Raw genomic sequence first — 22,554 nt, forward strand, 5'->3', positions numbered from 1 at the left:
ACAACCCAATAAAAAAATGTTCAGAAGACCTGAGTAGACATTTCTCCAAAGAAGACATACAGCTAACAGGCACATGAAAAGATGTTAAATATAGCTAACTATTAGAAAAATGCAAATCAAAATCACAATGAGATTGCACATGTGTCAGAATGACCATCATCAAAAAATTTACAAATAACTTGTTGGAGAGAATATGGAGAAAAGAGAACCCTTGCACACTGTTTGTGGGAATGTAAATCGGTGCAGTCACTACGGAAAACAAAATGGAGGTCCCTTAAAAACTAAAAATAGAACTACCAACTCCACTCTAGGGCCCACATTTAGAAAAAACAAAAGTACTAATTAGAAAAGATACACGCACTCCAATATTCATAGCAGCACTATCTGTATCTTTATACACAATGGAATATTACTCAGCCACAAAAGAATGAAATACTGCCATTTGCAGCAACAAGGATGGACCTAGAGATTATCATACTAAGTGAAATCAGTCAGAAAGAGAACAGCAAATCCCATACCATATCACTTATATGTAGAATACAACACAAACGAACATATCTAAAAAACAAGTTACGAGATGACCACTCAGCCCTTTTGTTCAACATAGTGCTAGAAGATCTAGGCAAAATTTACTGTCTCTAAATCTCTGCCTCCTCAACTGTAAAAAAGAGAGAGTTGGACTAATAGCTAAGCCTCCTACCACCTCTAGTTTTCTCACACTGGACTTAAACGATGCCTGATTTCTGAATTACAAACTCTTCCTTTCCCAACCACCGGGGAAGGAAGAGGGCTGGGAGAGGACAGCCACTTCCTTGTCATGACGAGAAATAGGAGAAACAGAGGACCACATGTCACTTTCACAAGCTGCTGCCTCAGCCAGTGACAGGTTTAGGTGCAAAGCACGGTTATAATTAGAGCAGCAGCCTGTCCTGAGCGCTCCACCAGCCACAGGGAGCACAGCTGGATCTGCCAACCGTATGCACAGGACTCGGAGAGGCTGCTCTGGCCTTGAAAATTATCCTTCTTAAAAGGATTTTCCTCCTTCCTCAGGGGCAAGAAAACCCACTGATATAAAACCCCATTTGCCTTCCAGCTTCACCTGTGACTGCCTCTCCAGCAGAGATAGAGCGTTGATAAATACGGGAGAAAGAAAAAAAAAACCGTAAGCTGAGCCTGGTCACATTGGCCCTTGTGATATAGTTTTATTTTTAACTTTGAAGCACTTGAACTATTTCTGTTGAAGTTTTTTCTCCTTTCCCTACCTCCACGACAGAATTCGGTCCTCTGCAGCAGCCGATGCACGCCCAGCCACCTCCGGCAGTCTGCCTGCTCACAGCCCAGGGACGCAGGTGCAGCACATGCTGACTCAGCCCGTGCCGGTAAGGTAAGCTTTCTAGATGCAGGCAGGGTCATCAAGGGGGAATTTAGAGTGGTGAACGTGGACGCAGAGGCTGAGCTGCCCATCACCTTTTTGCTCTGAGCAAGAGGGTTGTTAAAACAAACTAGTTACATATGAGGGAGAAAAGGTTGGCTCAGAGAATGAAACTCTGCTTTCATTTCATATGTGAGCTCCTGCTTTGAATCTAAAATCTTAGAGCAGGAGATTACCTGCTTTCTAACAGCTTAGGTTCTTTCTTCTGCAATCAACCATAGTAGTTATGTGGTGTCTCTAAGGTTACACAGTATTGATGGGGGTTCAAGATAGGGGAGGGGGAGGAAGGAACAGATGAAAGGCCCAGAACCCAGAATTTCTGTTTTCTGAAGTCCAAATGTGTGATCTTTCCCCAACCAACATTCTCAGTGTTAATTGCAAGACATTCTCATGTACTTTGATCACCTGTGACACAACTGGTTAATTTAGCACAATTGTATTTCCTGCATATATTTTTAAAATTCTGCCTGCAGAGTTTAAAACCTGTTTTCATTTAACAGTATTTCCTAAACATGACTCATTCCTTCCCAGCTCTCTTGAATCCAAATATATTTGTGGAATAGAAGTGAAAGTATTTCACAAGTTGAAAAACATATACAGGCAGGTAAAACAAAAAATTGTCACAAATTTGAAACTTGCACATCCTGAGGGACAAAAGTAAAATGATTAATGATACTTAAAGTATCAAACACTTTAAAGTGTAGACAGGTTATTTCCAGCTTTGGGAATAACTTCATAGTGTTGCATGTACAAACAAATTGGCAGGGAGAAGGGTGCAGTGTTTATTTTCCTGTTTTCCTCCGGACCTCGCTTTAGTGTGATAAGAGTTAAAGTTCAGCCAAGGACATCCTGGGAAGTGGCCTGTGCAGCAAAAATGATTCTGTACACTCTGAACTTTGCAGTGTACTGGCTAATGCCACCAATGCCAAGAAAAGGAGACCTACCACCAGACACCCTAATTCCTGGTTCCTTCCTGCCAGCCTCTGTAACCTCCAGATGCATCCCATAACTTTGCTATCAGTGTCTGGGTTATAATTATGCCTGTTTGCTAGGTACAATCAAATTCACGGTGTATAATTGCCTCACTTCATTTAATTTTGTCAAGGTTTCTGGAGCACCAAAGTTTTCAAGGTGTATACTGATTACTGTCCTAGCAAGATGGTGTATTAGCTTAGCAGTAACCAACCAGACCAGTTGACTCAGAGCTACTCCTAAATAATACGGCCAGTTTGCATTTTCTTGAACAATACAAAACAGTAATTTAAAATACTGACACTATGTAATACAAGCACCAGTTATGAGAATTAACTAGCTAATTAAATACCTAGATTTCTAGGGTAGGTAGAGAACTGTAGATGGTGATTTGGGGGAGGATGGTTTTTAGGGTATAGTGAATGGGCTGAAATCATAGCCTGAAAGCCCAGGATTATGGGACCACATGTGGGAATTTTCCTCGGCCAACTGCTTGTGTTAAAATCTCAAGAGGCAAAGGAATTATTTGAATATTTAACTTTATACATTTTCTTTCCCTACAATTAAATATCTCCACAGTAGGGAAACAGATTAACAATGTATAATTAAGGTAACAAATTAATTGGCTGGTTAATAGGTTAACAGTTAATCTCTGTTCTTAAACTCTTGACCTTGTCACTTCCACTAAAGTTAAAGCTCGGGAATAAATAATTATTGCCAGGGCTAGCCACATGAGGAGGCAAAATAGTTAGTCGCTGACATCATGTGAGGGGTGCTGGGAGGGCCCCTTGCCTAAAAATATCTCCCTGACACCAACCCTGATTGTCTACTAACTTTATAGTAAAGAATGTGAAAACTATTATCTGTTAATCCCATTCTCTTTTGTTTGAGTCAGTGATTTAAATATACCTGCTATATGCCTTCTCACGACCTTCTGGCCAGTGACCCTTGGTCACCACCTCTTCCTCATTCTTCCAGGCTCTGTCCTGCTTTGCCCTTGGTATCATCTAAGCTGCTCACAAGCCCTTGGCCGTTATCACACAGGTAGCTCTGTGTGGTACTGTGGTTTCCACAGAATTTCTTAATAAACATCAAGGTGAAGTAGAAAAAAATAAAAGCATGTGATTCTAGTCAGAGATTTTGTGGGGCATGGTCAATGAGACACTCCTTCTCTGGGCTTCAGTTTCTCTTGTATAAAATGAAGAAGTTAAACTAGACCCTTTTCATAACCCTTTGTTCTACAAGATCAGAAACTGCAGTTTAAAAGGACTGCTCAGGTGATTCCTATGCACACTGACGTTTGCAAAACTCCAGAGCAGAGGATTTCTGGTTATCTGCCTGATCCAGATTTCTGATTCTGTGACTGCAAGGGTGAAGAACAAGTGCTGTAAAGTCATACAAACAATCCTGGCAGCATTCAGAGTATCTGGCATAACTGGAGTCCACTGAGTCTTTTGCATTCAGAAACGTATCATTTACGTAATAAAGTTGAAAATGTTTCTTTTTCTCCCTTTAAAACAAAACGGAACAATAACAAAAAAACAAATCAGCATATGTGCGGTGCGGTGCTGTGCTTAGTCGCTCAGTCGTGTCCGTCTCTTTGAGACCCCATGGACTGTAGCCCACCAGGCTCCTCTGTCCATGGGGATTCTCCAGGCAAGAATACTGGAGTAGGCTGCCATGCCCTCCTCCAGGGGATCTTCCTGACCCAGGGATCGAACTGCCATCTCTTACAACCTCCATCTCCTGCACTAGCCGGCATATTCTTTACCACTAGCGCCACCTGGGAAGCCCTTTGTGGCGAATAGAAGAGGCCAGAATTGTGGGAAATCAGGGAGATTCACATTCAAAAAGGAGTGAGGAAAGATTTTATTTTATTTTTTTAATAGGGGTTTGAGAATGTTTAAACTGGCGGGGTATGTAAGATCCAGTGGAATGAGAGAGAACTGAAAATGGAAAGGCCAGCCAAGGGCTGTGGGCGTGATGCCATGGGCAGAAATAAGGTCTGGACAAGGGTGGTGACCATGAGAGTGAGCTTGGTAGAGAAAGGACAGTTTAGTGACTCCTGTATACTAGATACATTCACTACTCTATCTCGTTTGATCCTCACACAGTCCTATGGGTTATGATGAGGCCCATTTTATGGATGAATAAATTAGCTTTACGGAGATTCAGTAACCTGTCAAAAAATTACCCAGCAGAACATGTGTTCATTAATTTATTTTTATTATTTTTAATTTTTGGTTGTGCAGCACAGCTTGCGTGGTCTTAGTCTGACCAGGGATTGAACCTGTGCCCTTGGCAGTGAAAAAGCAGAGTCCACCAGACCACCAGGGAGTCCCCTCTTTAATTTACTTCAGATTGAGGATATCAGGTAAGACCTCTGTGGAAGTAGTAGGTAAGGTAAAATCTAAATGGGGAGAAGAAACCCATAAGCAATTAAGGCGCAGGGGGTGAATTCTCTTGGAAGAAAGAACAGGTACAAAGTTCCTACAGAAGAATGAGCAAAAAGTGCTGGAACCAAGTGCTCAGGGGAGAGAGGTGAGGTAAAAGAGGCAAGCAAGGGACACTCAGGGAGGACCACGTGGGCCAAGATAAGGACATTGGACCTTATTCCTTGTGATAGGATGGGGTCCTCTGAAGATTTTAAGCAGGGAAGTAGTGATCTAATGTTAAAAGTTGTTAAAATCACTCTTTTTGCTGATGAATATAGATTATGGGGCACAAAATGGGAGGAGTAAGAGTGATTATAATTCTATTGCTCCAGACTGGATGAGAGTTGATGGTGCTTGGACCTGGGCAGTTGTGGTGGAGATGGAAAGAAATGGATAGATTTGCCAACTGCCTTTTCAGATCTTTCTCCCAGGCCTTCCCACATAACTGGGCACTAGTTTCTTTGTGATTGGAGCACAATATCAGGCTCTTCTAGCTCTCAAACTTGAGCTTACAGTTCAATCAGCTGGTAGGTCTGATTCAGTAGTTCTGATCTGGTGGGGCTCAATACAGTACTTTTCTAACCAGTTCCTGGGTGATTCTGATTCTGTTGGTCTAGGTACCATATTTTAAGGACTATTATTCTAGCTGACTTGCCTTTGCTTATTAATTTAACTCCTTTCTGAGTGATCCACAGAGCACCAAACTTGCATCAAATAGTTCCTGCTCCTTTGTCAGGTTCTAAATTCTCCTCTATTTCTTTAAAGAAGTATTCATCCCTTGAACTCATGTACTGCACTTGATCCTTCTATCTACTATTCTCCAGGCAAGAATACTGAAGTGAGTTGCCATTTCCTACTCCAGGGGATCTTCCTGACCCAGGAATCGAACCCAAGTCTCCCACATTACAGGCAGATTCTTTACCAACTAAGCTACGTGGGAAGCCCCTATCTACCCATACTCTATTTAAACTCCATCCAGTACAATTAGTAAAATCTAGTTCTGTGTAGATCTCTCAACTATTTAAGTATAAATTATATAGCATTTTGTCCTCTAGACAGGGGAACTTTAAAACATATTTTTGGGGAGAGTGTTTTGGCCAAACTTGATTGAAGTTCATTTTTAAGAGGAGGGAATTACCTTTTCTGACAGGAAGCAAGAATTTAAAGGTGACTATAGGGACATGGAAACTGAAGGGGAAAATGTCACCCAAGTAACCATACTCTGTTTCATAAACAGAATTTCATCAGGTTTTTCACAGTGAAGAAGTTCTATATGCTTTGATTTGGTAGATGTTTCATTTTAAATCTCAGACTCCATATGGAAGTGAACATTTTTAACCCTAAAAAATGTCCCTGTCACATTTGTATTCCCTGAACTGTGAAGGCATAGGACCTGGATGGTCATCTTGTTTCTGTTCAAAAGGGCACAGTATGGGATGGCTCTAGAGGAGGACCCCCGAAAAAAATCATCATTGGGATGAAGGTGTTTCCTAATGTGAAGCATCCAGGTCCTCTACAATTTGGAAAGATAATACATGTAGACACCTTTCTGCACCTCATCTGAAGGAAAAGAGGCTATTGCCTAACAGAGTATAGCCATGGGCTCACATTCTCCCCTGATCATGGAGATGGACCACAGAGGTCTATATGGATCTCCAATGGATACAGTGTGATGTAGTGGAGAGTAGAGTATGAAGACAGACAGACTTAAGCTTCTTTGTGCCTCAGTGTCCTTATCAGTAAACGAGATGGTAATACCCACCTCACAAGATTATTGTGAGGACTAAATGAGATGTTATATAAATGCACATGTTAAGCATTGATATCTTATTTCTCTTCCTGTATGACATCCAAAATGCAGAGAGAGCACTCAATCTGGCAAGTAAGGCAAACCCCATGGAGGATAAGGATCCAGTCACTGCACTGAAATAGAAATTGGGAGAACAGGGCATCTCATATCATGAGACAACCTATGATAAATCTAACTTGGTTAAGTTGAGGCAACACCAGTTGGCTCCAACCTAAGGTGATCAATCAGTTGTCAAAATTTACCTGGGACTAAGAGGTTTCCTAGGACCTGGGACTTTCAGTGCTCACTCAGAGAGTGTCTAAGGCAAACTAGCATGTTTGGTCACCCTATTTCTCCAGCAATAATTAGAATATCAACAATTTTGAATTGTCCTTTATCATAGTAGGAGTATTTTTGGGATGTTTTCCCCCAGCCATGAAATTAAAAGACACTTACTCCTTGGAAGAAAAGTTATGACCAACCTAGATAGCATATTCAAAAGCAGAGACATTACTTTGTCAACAAAGGTCCGTCTAGTCAAGGCTATGGTTTTTCCAGTGGTCATGTATGGATGTGAGAGTTGGACTATAAAGAAAGCTGAGCACTGAAGAATTGATGCTTTTGAACTGTGGTGTTGGAGAAGACTCTTGAGAGTCCCTTAGACTGCAAGGAGATCCAACCAGTCCATTCTAGAAGAGATCAGCCCTGGGTGTTCTTTGGAAGGAATGATGCTGAAGCTGAAACTCCAGTACTTTGGCCACCTCATGTGAAGAGTTAACTCATTGGAAAAGACTCTGATGCTGGGAGGGATTGAGGGCAGGAGGAGAAGGGGACGACAGAGGATGAGATGGCTGGATGGCATCACTGACTCGATGGTCATGAGTTTGAGTGAACTCCAGGAGTTGGTGATGGACAGGGAGGCCTGGTGTGCTGCGATTCATGGGGTCGAAAAGAGTCGGACGCGACTGAGCGACTGAACTGAACTGAACTTAACTGAACTTCCCCCAGCTATACAACAAAAGGTTTAGATGTGATATTTTATGCCCTTGGGCTATATTTATCTTTCTCCTTTCCTCCACTGCCAAACATCTCCAATGAGTGGTCTCCACTCAGTGTCTTTTTGCTGAGCACATGTCCTCTCTCAAAGTCACTCATCTGGGGTAGCTCCAGAGCCTGGCAGAAGCTCTTTAAATAGCAACATAAAGCAACAACAACAGCAAAAGCAACTTTGTTGCCTCCATGCATTGCTTTTCTTTTCTCTTAAAGGGATAGTTTCAAATAACTTCGCAGAGATTGAGAGCAATAAGGCTCCACTACAGGTGTTCCTAGCCTCAAAACCACTGTTCCTAAGAACCTTTTATAATGCTGAAGGATAAGAAATCATTGGCAACAAAGACCTACTGTATAGCACAGGGAATTATACTTAATATTTTGTAATAACCAAGAAAGCAAAATAATGAAAAAATAGATATAGATGTATGTATCACTTTGCTGTGCACCTGAAACTAACACAACATTATAAATCAACTATACCTCAATTTAAAAGAAATGATTGAGCTTAGAGTTTATTACTGTTGTCCCTCCAGCTAGACACGTGCCCGATAAGGGCAGAGTTCTCACCACACACAGGGAGTGCACAGAACTAGTCAGGGCTGCGTTGCCCTTGCTGGGAAATGGGCTCAACTTTGTCACAGAATCTGGCTGGCAAACATGAAGTTGGACATTCCTGGTACTGTTAGCTTTTTTCACATAGCCTTACTCCAATCTTCTGTCCCACCTAAAACCCAACAGGGGACCATGAGTCATCCAGAGTCCATTCTTGATGAATGTCTGTCATGAATAGAAAACAGATGGTCTCATTCTCCCAGGCAGGGCACAGGCCCTGCCAACACTGAAGTGTGTGCTTAATAGCTTTCTCCTCCACTCCAAACAAACACCAGATTGTGAATGGCCAAAAGTCCCACCTCACAGCTGAAATGCACGTGCTCTGGCAAGAGCTCTTCAGGGCCCTGCCATGAGCAGCGGCACTGTCATCACTGCTCCTAACCTCACGGTAGCATCGGAGGCCGTCACTCACCCCTTCCGTTAGATCTGGCAACATAGTCCCCACTCTCTTAGCTCTCTGGCGTTCCTTCTCTGGCTCTACCTCTTCTTATCCCCAAAGTGGTCACACTTAGCCTTGTACTTCATGGCTCAGATTTCTATTCTGTGTGCTCACTTCTCCAGTTATGGCTTTCTCTCACTTTTAAGTGGATAATTCTCAAGTCTGCATCTCTCTATTCTACTCCCTCATCTTCCCACCCACATGATCTGTCATGACCTAAAGCAACTTGTGTTATACACGCTGGGCCCATCTTTCCTCCCCAAACAGTTTCCTCCTTAGACCTCCATTTTTCTCAGAATTACACCCAATATCTCTCTTCTTGATTCACTTTCTTGGCATCATCTTTGGCTTTTCTTCTTCCCCCATCTCAAGTCAGAAACAAAGACGTTATTTGTAACATTGTAATGTCTCCTGTCTGTCTCATCTTGTCTACTTCTGCTGTCATTTGTCTCACCATCTCAGCCTCCAGCATGTTCTCCATATGGTAGTTTCTAACTCCAGGTCCTTCCACCCCATCCTTCCACTACTACTGATTAATACCCCCAATTATCCTTTTAAAAAAATTCCCAGATGGGTTGTTTTTAATTAATTTACTACTATTATTATTTGCCATACCATGCAGCCTGTGGGAACTTAGTTCCCCAACCAGGGATCAAACCCATGCCCCCAACACTGGAAGTACAAAGTCTTAACCATTGAACTGCCAGGGAATTCCCAAGTGGTTCCTTATTGAATACCAAAATTCCAGATGCTTGAACCTAATACTTATAAATTCCCACAAGTCCACAATGGGAATTTTTTCCTCCCAGGAGTGATCTGGAATATGGCGGGAGCCCACCTGAATGTTAAATTGTATGTTGAAAGAAGTGGCTGGACTCTTGCATCCAAAAGATCTTTGTCTGAACCTATTCTGCTCCCTCTCAGTCCAACTGTCACAGTCCTTCCACTCTGCTCAGCACTCTCTCTCTCTGGCTGATTTATCTTCTACTTGGCCCTGAACCTATTAATGTTCTGGCTAGCAGCTTCTTACCTGCCTCCTGATTCAGGCTATTACAGAGCATTCTGGCATGATCTCTCTTTCACACTTGCAATACATGAGTCAGATAGGGAATGTGTTAAGAATGTAAGTTTCAGAACACTCACTTCACTCAGGTCACGGGTACAGCCAGCATCCATAGCAGTGTTGTCCAATAGAACTTTCTATGAAGATGAAAATATTCTATTCTATGTTGTCCAATAGACTAGCTACTAACCATATGGGGCCACTGAACACTTGAAATGTAGCATGACTTGAGGAACTAAATTATTAATTCTAGTTCATTTTGATTAACTTAAATAGCCAAACAGTGCAAATCTATATATGTAAGAAGCATTACAGCTGATCATAATGAACAATAGTGTTTAAAGCCACTTTAACGAGCAGTCTGCTGCTGCTGCTGCTGCTGAGTCGATTCAGTCGTGTCCAACTCTGTGCGACCCCATAGTCAGCAGCCCATCAGACGCCCCAGTCCCTGGGATTCTCCAGGCAAGAATCCTGGAGGGGGTTGCCATTTCCTTCTCCAACGCATGCATGCATGCTAAGTTGCTTCAGTTGTGTCCAACTCTATGCGACTCTATGGACAGCAGCCCACCAGGCTCCTCTGTCCACAGGATTCCCTAGGCAAGAATACTGGAGTTGGTTGCCATTTCCTTCTCCAACAAGCAGTCTAGGTAACCCTTAAGCTCACTTACTGGCATATATAGTAGGTAACCAAAAAATGCTTGTTGAATAAATGGATGGAAGAATGAATACATGAATAAACTAGCATACAATTTCCTTGAGATTTAAGGCTGTCTTTTCTTTTTTTTTTAATTTTATTTTATTTAACTTTACATGGCTGTCTTTCCTAAAAAAGAAAAGTTAAGGAGGATTTTCCAGATTAAAGGAGGCTAAAAAGACTTAAACAAATGTAATAAGTTGACCTTACTGGGATTCTGGCTCAAAAACTGAAAATTGTTTTTTAAAGCACAGAAGACATTTTTGGGATAATCGGGAAAATATGAATATAGACAGCATGCTACATGATATTAGAAAATTGTTTTTAGTTTTCTTAGGTGAGATAATGTTACTGTAGTCACAAAAGAAAATGTCTTATTCTTAGGAAATACATGCTGAAGTCCTTAGAGATAAGTAAGCGTATATATGCCAGTAAGATAAAGTGTAATAATATCAGCAACTTATCTTCAAGTGGCTTGGCAAAAAAATGTGTGTGTGTTGAAAGGAAGAGAAAGTAAAAGTGAACCTAAGAAGAGCATATTTGCTGTAAAATGGGGGGCCGTGATACTTACCTCCAGGGTGATGGAAGAGTACTTGAAGTCATTTTGGCCCCTGATAAAGTAGATAAAATAACTTTTTCATGGATCATTCATGTTTGTGCTTTTATATTTTCCCCTAGAGTTATCATACAAAGCCAGAAGGAATTTGGAAGCTATGGTAAGTACCACGTGCTCACTGGAACTTCACCTTTCAGAGGTCCAGATGTGGCCTCATTTAGCCTGTAGCCCAAGCTGCTGGCAGGTTTGTCCTTTTGGTCTAATGATATATATTGGCTTTTTGCTGAACCAGAGGTACTAGAGCAGAACCTAGAATAAACCGACACAGTTAGGGGAAAGCAGAGACCTGAGAAAGACTGATGAGCAAAGATTTTTAGTAAAACTTTATATATGAAAAAGAAAAAAATCCAGTTGTAATCTAAATGGCTAACACTTCCTTTATTCAGCAAATATTATTGAGTGCTTACAATGATCCAGGCCCTGTGACAGGTGCTGAGGACGCAGATGTGAACAAAACCAGACCCACCTTGGGTCCTCCCAGCCCTGCCCCCTGGTGGTTGATCATGTGAATGACAGAACACTTGCTCTGGAATATTACATGGCCGCTGTGAAAAAAGTTTCCAAAGGAAAATTTATAAAACAGCCTAGACATAACGTAATAGCAAGTTAAAGCAGAAAAATTGTATTCAGACAATTAAATGTGCATAAATCCTCAATAATCCACAACTCAAAAATAGCAATTGTCAATTCTGTAGCCCACTTTCCTGTGTGTATGTGTTTTCCCCCCTATTTTCAACACATCTAGAACATAGATAAAATAAACTACTGGAAAATAAAGAGTATTTATAGTTGTTATTTCTGGTTGTGGTATTATGAAGTTTTTGCTTTCTTCTCTGTGCCTGCTCATTCAGTCGTGTCCAACTCTTAGTGACCCCTTGGACTGTAGCCCACCAGGCTCCTCTATCCATGGGATTTTCCAGGCAACAATATTGGAGTGGGTTGCCGTTTTCTTCTCCAGCTTTCTTCTCTATGACTTTCTGTATTTTCCAAGGTTCCTACAATCAGCATGTATAAACAGGAAATAAGTCAATTAAAACTTAAGCACTCACAGACACTTGTCTTCCAGCAGTCACTTGTTTTCTCTTTCCCCTGCCTTTGGTGTCTCTAGGGTAGGACACGCAGGCCTCCGCCAGGGCAGCACAGACACTGTGAGAGATGCTTCAACCGTCACTGCCACATGCCTGTGGAGCCCAGTGTCTCTTGCCCGGTGATAAACTGCCACCTGTCCTGCGGTGCTACCTTCCACATGTGCAAAGAGGCTGAGCACGAGCTACTCTGCCCTTTAGAGCAGGTTCCATGCCTCAACTCTGAATATGGCTGCCCCCTCTTCATGTCCCGCCACAAGCTGGCCAAGCATCTGCAAGTGTGTCCTGCCAGCGTGGTCTGCTGCTCCATGGAGTGGAACCGTTGGCCAAACGTGGACTCTGAAACAACGCTTCATGAGAACATCATGAAAGAGACCCCCGATGAGGAATGCTTGGACACAGCCCTGGCCCTTCAGGACCAGAAGGTCCTTTTTAGGTCTCTGAAAATGGTAGAACTTTTCCCAGAAACTAGAGAACCCACGGAAGAGGAACCTCCTATGAATGGTGAAGCCAGCTGGGAGGAAATGGATGGAGCGGTGGGTGGGGAGGATGCTGGTTTGGTAACAGGCTGCTCTCTGTCAGCCATGAATGGGGAGGTGGTAGAGCTAAGTCAAGAAGAACGAGAGGCGTTAGCCAAAACCAAAGAAGGGATGGACCTGGCCAAGTTTGACAAGTGGGAAAATATGTTCAGCAAAGAGCATGCGGCCTCAGCTTTAACAAGCTCATCAGCCAGCAGTGACAGCAAAAGCAGGAATGGCCCAGAGAAAGAACAGATTTCCAACAGCAATAGAATGGTAGAGGAGGGAGCTGCCAAAGGAAAAGAACCACAGGAAGACCAGAAGCAGCAGGACTTTCATGCAGCCATAGAAAAGACAGGACTTGCCCCTTGGCAGGATGGTGTTCTGGAAAGACTGAAAACAGCTGTGGATGCAAAGGACTATAATATGTACCTGGTGCACAATGGGAGGATGCTTATTCACTTTGGTCAGATGCCTGCTTGTACACCCAAAGAGAGAGACTTTGTTTACGGCAACCTGGAGGCTCAGGAAGTGAAGACTGTTTACACCTTCAAAGTTCCAGTGAGCTACTGTGGGAAGCGGGCTCGCCTAGGTGATGCCATGAGTTGTAGGCCAAGTGAGCACAAAGCCGTTGATACTTCAGATTTAGGGATCACTGTGGAGGACCTGCCCAAGTCAGATCTCATCAAGACCACCCTCCTGTGTGCTTTGGAAAGAGAACTCAAAGGTCACGTCATCTCCGAGTCCAGGAGCATTGACGGGCTGTTCATGGATTTCGCTACACAGACATACAGTTTTGAGCCAGAACAGTTTTCTTCTGGGACGGTGCTGGCCGACCTCTTAACCACTGCCAACCCAAACAGCAATGCGAATGGGCTCCACGTGGAGCTCCACAGTGAGTGTGTGACCAGGAGACACAACAAGAGCAGCTCTGCCTTTACTTTCACCTGCAACAAATTCTTCAGGAGGGATGAATTTCCCCTACATTTCAAGAATGTTCACACAGACATTCAGTCATGTCTCAACGGCTGGTTCCAACACCGATGCCCCCTGGCCTACTTGGGATGTACCTTTATTCAAAACCATTTCCGTCCCCCAGGGCAAAAGGCAAAAGTGATCTACAGTCAGGAGCTCAAGACCTTTGCCATCAAGCCGGAGGTTGCTTCAGAGCTGAGTGAGGGAAGGAAGAACAACCATTTCTCAGGTCGTGAAGGAAAAAACCAGAATTCTCTAACCAGCCTGCCCCTGGAGGTCCTGCAGTACATTGCTGGGTTCCTAGACAGCATCAGCCTGTCCCAGCTCTCCCAGGTGTCCGTGCTGATGAGGAGTATCTGTGCCACTTTGTTACAAGAGAGAGGGATGGTCCTCCTGCAGTGGAAGAAGAAGAGGTATTCCCATGGAGGCACCTCCTGGAGAGTTCACAGAAAGGCAAGTAATTCACTTAGTTATTCACTTCATTCATTCAGCAATTATTTACTAAGAGCCTTCTATGCACCAGCAGTGTACTAGGCACTGGAATTGTACTAGGTTACTAGGAATGAGACACAGTCTGTGAGCCCAAGGAAGCCAGCCTAGTACAGGAGACAGACCCATAAACATAAGAATAGTAGTACAGATGGAAGTGTCTATGTTATCTCTGTGTATGTGTTCAGAATATCTGCTGTTTGCTTCCATGATCCATTCTCCATTGTGATCTGTCCCCCAGGAGGCTGATCTCTGCAGACTACCTTAACTTGCTCCCTTGCTCTCCAGCTTCCAGGTGGGCTAGTCTAATGGGAGTGTGTCTATGGGAGATGGGCAGGTGGGAGAGCTGCCGCAGGTGTTCTTCTGGCTTCCTCTCTGCATGCATTTTCCCCTTCTCGACACTTTGCACTGGCCTTGTCTCTCTGCTGAAGATAGCTGTATCCGATGGTTTTCTCCACACAGTTACCCTTTCTGGGTTCTAATAAACTCCTCCTTCCCATTCAGGCCTAGAGTAGTAACACTCAAGATTGTCAGTAGCCTAGGTACTGCCCTAAATCTTCTGGTTTTCCTATACACTGCTCACACATTTATGTGTCATTCCTTTTAAAAATTCTCTTCAGATTACCCAGTCCGAGTGTGCCATCTGTTTTCTGCCTAGACTCTAATTGATACAATATGCCAGCAGATTCTCCTCAGCTGCATGTCAACTAATTTTTGCTGTTGTTAAATTCATTTTGAAGTTCTAAAATAATCCACTGATTTCCCCTGGTTCAAATGCTTATTTAATTTTTAAAATATTGTATAAATCAAAGCATCTTTCCCCTTGGAAAAGCTTTAGTCCCTTTTCCCGATAAAGCTAGGCTTACTTAACTGTATTATAAGTTCTATTAGCTTGTACCAAATAGAAGTGAAACCCCCAATTTGTCATATCCAAGGTGCCCTTAGCACCCTTTCTTATGGTACATGTGTTAGTAATGTGAATCACAAATGTATGATGCCCATTTAGGTCATTAATTCCAAAATCTCACTGTTGACTTTCTTCTCAGTATGTGGATGTATGCAAACTGGCATTGGGGAGTTAAGAGATGTTTACATCTATTTTTATTGATTATGTGTAAAACATCTTGCATATTTTCTATTATTTATTCCCTGAGCAGTCTTCTTCAAAAAATAATTATCACACTCTCCCTTATGAATCTGGGAATGTGTTAAATAACTGACTGCAACTGACCATGTGTTAGGAATAAACATGAATGAGACTATGACCCTGCCTTCGGGAACTGTATAGTCTGGAACTACCTAATATCTTCCTCTGTAAAATCAAATGCAAATAATTTAATTTACATACTAGGGATTTTGTTATTTTTTGACTAACAATTTTCCCAATTCAGTCACTGCTGACAACTCTTAAATATCATTCAGGACAAATTGATTTCCTTGTAGAAAGGAAGAAAGACAGTTTAGTTGGAGCTACAGGATACTCATATTAAAATGGCTTTTTCAAGTAAAAAGGGAAATAGTTCTAAGATCCTAGGGCACATTTTTTTACATAAGAACAATGACAAGAAACTGATGATGAAGTGATAAAGTTGAAGAATATCAGGTTATGCCTATCTTCATAGCCAGATTTTAAAACTCGTTACTTTGACACCATCCTAAGTGCCAAAGGCCAGCAGGGGTTTGAGTACTAGCCTTTTAGATTTCTCCTAAGGATTCTGTTCTAGTGAGACTCTTATTAATTAGCATACTTTAATTTTTAAGCAATATAAAACCAAATTAAAATACATAAATATAGAAAGAAAAGAAAGTGAAGTCACTTAGTCGTGTCCAACTTTTTGCGACCCAATGGACCATAGCCTGCCAGGTTCCTCCATCCATGGGATTTTCCAGACAAGACTACTTGAATGTATTCTTTATAAATAAGAATATTCTTTATACAGGTATTCTTTATATGTATAAATGTATTCTTTATACATAAGAAACTTTACACATAAGTTTATAATAAAGTTTATAATAAACTATAAAGGGAATTTATTGGCCCAAATAGCTTCAGGTATGGTTTGATCTGACTGCTCAAAAATGCCCCCCAAATGACCTTTTTACTATCAATTCTTATCTCTACTTCCTCACTAGTGACTCCACTCTAAGACAACAGTTCTCCCTTCATGGTCCATGAGGGCTGTTAGCAGCTCTAAGTGACAATAGCTTCCAAATTTAAGCACATAGGGGAAAAAAGAATGTACTTCCTGGTATCTCAGACGAAAGTTCTGGAGTAGACTCTCACTAGCACTGGTTGTCTTGATTTGAATCATATGTCTATTCTAGAACTAACCATTTTACTGGGGGGTGGGGTGGGGTGAGGGTGTATAGCAATAAGCGATTGGTATTAGTTGGTATTAGTCATTTTCACACAACATGTGGCTGGGTGGGAAGGTTATCAGTTGGAAGGGGGTCTAGGAATTGGATGCTGGAGAAGGGACTAACACATGTATGCTGCAGTCACTAAACACTCTCTGGAATCTGAGACCAGGAAGAACAGAAAGGCATTTCTTCAAACTATTTAAATAAAGCCGACCTGAGGGTATCACACTCAGGGTTTACTTTCATGCATCTATCTCTCCTCAGATTTGGCAATTCAGCAGCCTCTTCTCCAAAATCAAGAGCTGGGAGTTTAACGAAGTTGCCTCCATGTCTGAGCACCTGAAATCCTGTCCCTTCAATGTTGTAGAACACAAGACTGACCCGATTCTTTTGACCAGCATGCATCAGTCCCATGAACAGGCCCGAGAGACCTTAGTCACCACCTTTAAAGCCAGACCACGAGGAAGACACATCTTGCACTAAAGACTCAGAAGCCACTGTTCTTGGATTCCTATTCAGAGTTACTGAAGTTGGACAGAGTGTGATTTTGAGGACTTTCTTCTGTAAATTGCAAATGTTCTCATCTAGGTGTTTTCGAACATGCAATGCCCTTCAAAGCCTGAGTAGCTGCATAAGGTGGAAGAATTTCCTAAGCCATGGCTTGTATAATTGCTATATCGCCATACTGATAACTAATAGCCTCCCTCCCCCTACTTTTTTTTTCTAAAATAAATCCATCTGCGGAGTAAATAGGTAACTGGAGGCCATTTAGAAGATGAGCCCACGACCTTAGGAGTTGAGAGAGCAGTGAAATTCCATAACCAGCATAGGCCTGTGCTTTTGTGGAGAACTTTTCAGTTTATGAGCGCTTTCAATGATATGGGGCAGAGGCAGTACAGGAAGAGGGACTGAGATGCCTCCCAGGGCACCCAGAGTAAAAAGCACAGTCTGAAGTTTCTGGAGCTGGACTTGTCTTGACAGCCAAGTCCAGGGCTTCTTTTAGTTACCCCACTGTCTCTAAGCTCAGACAGTTCAAACAGTCTAACAGAATAGGGGCCTAGGCTAAGCACAGCAGCCTCAGGGACACTGAAGGTCGAACAGTAAGAGGCAGAAATGAGGTCACAGAGGACATGGTTGTGTAGAATCTTGGCAACATATGGAAGGACAGTCTTGAAAAATGAGACGAATCCAAAGGAGATGCTATATGTATGAAGAAAATTAGGACAAAAATCACAGACTGCTTTTGAACATTTTAATAGTGACTTAAGATTCAAGCTTCTTTTCCTCTGAAAATTGTATTCTCGGTCTGGATTAGGGAGAGCCCAGGTATGGGCCAGCACCACCCTGGGCTATGTGAAATGATCACAAGACACTAACCCCAACTCCAGTGTCATGCCAGAAGGCGCACGGTAGCCCAAGGAGACCATGCATATGGAAAAGTCAGGCCCACCGTAGGTCCTGTGCTACCAGTCACTAGGTCCTAGACACCACTTGAGTATACCATGGGGAATCTTGAGAAGGAAGACATCCAAACATAGTGATTCCCTGTAATTGCTCTTACCTCTTGCTGGGCATGACTTCATTCTGTGAAAAATGGGTGACACTTCTGATTTTGGTAAAAAATAGTCAAAACTTATGAGAACAAAAGTAAAATAAAAATACACAAGAGAAACTGGCATCCCCCAAAGCAGGGTTTCATGGAAGTACTGACATTTTAGACTGGATAATTCTTTGTCATAAGGGACTGTCCTGTGTGTTAGAGGATGTTTAATGACATCCTTGGCCTCTATTCAATAATACCAGTAGCTCCCCTACTGCTTTAACAACCGAAAATGTCCCTGGAAATATCTTCCAGTAGCAAAATCACTCCTGGTTGAGAACCACTGCCCTAACGAACGACACGCCAATGGCAGTAAGTCAGGTAAGCTTTTTAGTATAGCAAATTCTTACCTCACATAACCATCTATGCTGCTGCTAAGTTGCTTCAGTCGTGTCCGACTCTGTGCGACCCCATAGACAGCAGCCCACCAGGCTCCCCCATCCCTGGGATTCTCCAGGTAAGAACACTGGAGTGGGTTGCCATTTCCTTCTCCAATGCATGAAAGTGAAAAGTGAAAGTGAAGTCGCTCAGTTGTGTCCAACTCTTTGCGACCCCATGGACTGCAGCCTACCAGGCTCCTCCATCCATGGGATTTTCCAGGCAAGAGTACTGGAGTGGGGTGCCATTGCCTTCTCCAATAACCATCTACAGTAGTCATGATTTCATGCAGCTCTTTATTTACCAAATAGATTTTAGACACATGATGATTTTAAGTTGGGAACCAAATGAAGCTAAGTTTGTTTGATGTGGCTTCATGTCCTTGGGTCATGTGCAAAAAATATATCCTATCAGGTCTCCAGGCATAGCTGAAGCCAGGATGGTTGAACTGCTTACCCCATGTTTATATCCCTCTCATGTTAATTGATGCCATTTTCCTAGCAAATTGTCAGCAAGCAAGACAGAGGGAAAAGGAGGATGGGTACTGTGGAGATGCAGAGAACAAAGAATTTAACCAACAACAGTAAAAGAGTCTAGTCAATATGAAGGCATGAGAACAAGTGCCAGAGTAGAAGTACCCTCATCTTTCATTTTAATGTGCCGCTTGATACTAGTCAGTAATGTAACTCTACTTTTCCTAATCCTTATTGTTTGGCTTATACTTCACATTTGTATATGGCGTGCCATTTTCTAAAAAATATAACTAGAGTGCGAGCTAAGGTTTTATTCAGTGAAAATGAGTAATTGCAACAACTAAACAGTAAAGTGGAGGAAAACAGGAAGAGTTCTCCAGGGATCAGGTCCAAGTTTTTGGAATCTAGTCCTTCCTATACAAAGAAAGCAAGCTCTGAAAATCCATTCTGGGGTTTTGTTTTATTAGAAAAAGAAAGCAAGGGGAGCTGTAGACTAAGGGAGATGAAAATCTGGGGCTACTGTGAGCCAGATGAGAAGTATAGAGAAAGAAAGAGAGCAGAGGGCTCTTCCTTGACAGTCTGGGCAGCCCAGGGTTCAGGAGGGCAGGCGGGAGAGTGACTGCACCTCTCTGTGGGCCCCACCATTCCAGGTACACTCTACTTTCCCAGTTTCTATCTAAAGTGCAACACTGAGCGGATCAACACCATCAAACACATTTTATAAGGCATTAAATTATATATGTAGCAGGAAATCAGAGTACTACAGGTATCCACTAGCCTATACAAAAAAGCACATTTTATGGTGACAGGACAATTGGAGAAAAAGGAAAGCCTTTTGGAGAGACAGTGATCTGATTAATGGGATGAAGCTACAGTGAGCAGCAGGAACAGCAAGCATTATCTGACAAAAGCAAGGTAGCTAGAAATGGTTTCAGCTTAAGAATCAGCTAAGGAGAGTGAAAGGGGACTATGGACCCAAGAATAAGAACCTGGATGGGGGAGATATCTGTGGGCACAGCCCTTGAAGAGTATCACACCAAGAAATCCAGTCCAAAGTAGGGATCAGCTGTATGTGGAGGGTAAGGTCTGTGGAACCCAGGCAGAAAGGATTATTGCCTTAAGGACCTGGAAAAGAAGCTTTTGTCTTATAATGAAGGAAAAAGTGAAAATCAAGGTGGAATTTTGATGTAAGAAGAAAATCACTGCCAAAGTATGATCTATGTGTGATGTCTAATCAAACTGAAGCAAAGAATGAGATTGTATATATCTAGTGTGACTTATCTCTATACCCTGGAAACCCCAATATCTCTACAGGCAAAAATAAAGGCTGTTTTGTACTTTCAAAGTCTAACTGGGTGAATCTTGCAAGTGAGGTATAGAGACAGATGTGTCTCACTGGCGCAGAGGTCACTGTGGCAACAAAGGAGTGTGTGTCTTAAAGAAAAGCCAAGGAATAAGCCTGAGGGCTGCAGTGCCTAAGCACATGGGCAGCTCACCAATGAACTCTAAGGATTTTCATGAAGTCTTGCCACAACTATGGGTCTCAGTCACCAATCCTAGCTCTTCCTTGATCCCACTGTCTTCTCCATCTTTGAAAGCTGAACCCAAGTTTAGATACTGGTTATAGCACGGACTTCAGATTCTTTACCATCTGAGGCACCAGGAAAGCCCCCATCTTCTACCAACCCTATACCAAATCCTGACTTTCATTTTGATTTGATTTTGCTTTGCCTAGGGTCTCCTACTCTGGACCTTGCCAATCCCAATGGCTTTGGGTTAGATAAACTCACTGCGTCCTGATCTCATCCCCATACTTTGCTTGATGACTTGTTTTTTGCCTATCACTGGCTGTCCAAAGGTCCTCACCTCTTCTACCAGCCTCAGCCCTATACCACAGAGAAACTCAATCTACCTTCTTACATGGCCATTGATTTCATTCATCCAGCTACAGGGAAGCCTAGACTTTCTTTAGTAGAGGCCACTATCTTTGACTCCAAATCCCTTTATCATCTCATTGTTCACTTTTGTGCTTAGTAGCTCAGTCATGTCTGACTCTTTGCAACCCCATGGACTGTAGCCTGCCAGGCTCTTCTGTCCATGGGGATTCTCCAGGCAAGAATACTGGAATGGGTTGCCATGCCCTCCTCCAAGGGATCTTCCCAGCCCAAGGATCGAACCCAGGCCTCTGCAGTGCAGGCAGATTCTTTACCATCTGACCCACCAGGGAAGTCCAAGAATATTGGAGTGGGTAGCATATCCCTTCTCCAGGGGATCTTCCCGACCCAGGAATCAAACTGGGATCTCCTGCATTGCAGGTAGTTTATTTACCAGCTGAGCTACCAGGGAAGTCCAATTGTTCCCTTTCAGTTTTAATCTTTTGTTGTTGGCCAAATCTTTTCCTCTTCTTTTCCCCTAATTTGTGCTTCTGCCTCAGGCAACATCATGCACTAAAGAAATGTCTTTACTCCCAGGTGGAAGGTGGCTGGCCTCTCACAACTGCTGAAGCCAGTAGAAGTTGAACTGCTTAATGTAGACCCTTCCTGGCCCCTGTTTCCCAACCTAACTGCCATTCTCCAGGCCCATCTGTTTTTGGACTGGATATCAGTATAGTCTAAGGAAAAGGCACAGCCCTTGACACCAGGGTTCAGAGTGATGGGCAATGGTTGGAAGGACTTTTCTGAATATGCGAAAGAGGGAAGGAAAATTACTTCTACCTGTAATGAGAGTTAGGGTCATTGAGGGCCACGTAAAAGTACTATTTACCTCAGAATAGAGGTGAGCCATGGTCCCACTTTATTTCCAATTTAGTACCCATCAGAGAGAAGAGTCAGAGATATCTCTGCAAAGAAGGAAAGTGAGAAAACAACACACGTAGGAAAACTAGGAAGACATACCTTGCCATGCAAACAGCCAGGAAGCACAGCACTCACAAAGGGAAGCAGAGTTAGGGGTGTGGGTAAGAGGGTGCACTCACAGGGAAGGAGGCGGGGCCACAAGATAAGCATCCCTGAGATCATCCTGGGTACGCAGGATAGAGAAGACACCGAGCGGAAGGAGACCCCCCTTCTTCATGCCGTCTCTGTCCAAACCCTGATGGAGAGGGAGAGGGAAGTCTGCCTAGAACTTCAGGCAACTCATGACATCCTGTCAGACACTTGCAGCAGAAATGGAGAGCAGCTGGAGGCAGAGCCACTGGGGATATGCAAAGTCACAGTGCAGCAAGAAGACAGAAACAGTTACTGGAGGAGCTTGACATAATTTGCAGGGAAGAGTCCAAAGTGGCCGTGGCAACGTCCCCGCCACCAGCCCTCGTCCACCATCTCAATGTCAGTGATGACATCATCTGGGTCAAAGGAAATCTCATCACTTCCCTCTGGGGAGAAAATTGACAGACTATTAGGATGGTCAGGCAAAAATCCCTCCACCCCGTGCCCCCTTTAAACCTCAGGAAGGGAAAGAGGCCTGTCCTTGATGCCAAGTCTGGGGCCCTATTCTGACCCCCAGAATCCACCCGCCTCTCATGTATCAAGGGGCTCCAGGCACCAGACCCCTCAGACCACTCCCAACCTA

The 22,554-nt window shown here is 43.0% G+C and overlaps 2 protein-coding genes across 3 annotated transcripts in view; one reads left to right on the top strand and one right to left on the bottom strand.

The window, feature by feature from the left end:
• The first annotated feature begins 910 nt into the window (after positions 1-910).
• On the top strand, positions 911-20,329 carry FBXO40 (F-box protein 40). 2 transcript variants are annotated; one of them, XM_070797136.1, is made up of 6 exons: positions 911-1,162; positions 1,274-1,384; positions 4,657-4,778; positions 11,168-11,205; positions 12,214-14,136; positions 16,798-20,329. In XM_070797136.1, the coding sequence occupies exons 4-6, from the start codon at positions 11,203-11,205 to the stop codon at positions 17,014-17,016; spliced, it is 2,145 nt and encodes a 714-aa protein (XP_070653237.1). In that variant the 5' UTR covers positions 911-1,162; positions 1,274-1,384; positions 4,657-4,778; positions 11,168-11,202; the 3' UTR covers positions 17,017-20,329. The 2 variants fall into 2 exon arrangements, with proteins under 2 accessions (XP_070653237.1, XP_019808402.2); XM_019952843.2 differs by having other exon boundaries at positions 1,274-1,379.
• Positions 19,426-22,554, bottom strand: part of HCLS1 (hematopoietic cell-specific Lyn substrate 1) — a 35,203-nt gene continuing 32,074 nt past the window's right edge. The window contains exon 14 of the mRNA XM_019952977.2: positions 19,426-22,357. Within this exon, the coding sequence (XP_019808536.2) occupies positions 22,221-22,357 (137 nt within the window). The 3' untranslated portion in view covers positions 19,426-22,220. The remainder of the gene's footprint in view (positions 22,358-22,554) is intronic.

This window comes from Bos indicus, chromosome 1 (assembly GCF_029378745.1).
Source record: "Bos indicus isolate NIAB-ARS_2022 breed Sahiwal x Tharparkar chromosome 1, NIAB-ARS_B.indTharparkar_mat_pri_1.0, whole genome shotgun sequence".
NCBI classification, from domain to species: Eukaryota; Metazoa; Chordata; class Mammalia; order Artiodactyla; family Bovidae; genus Bos; species Bos indicus.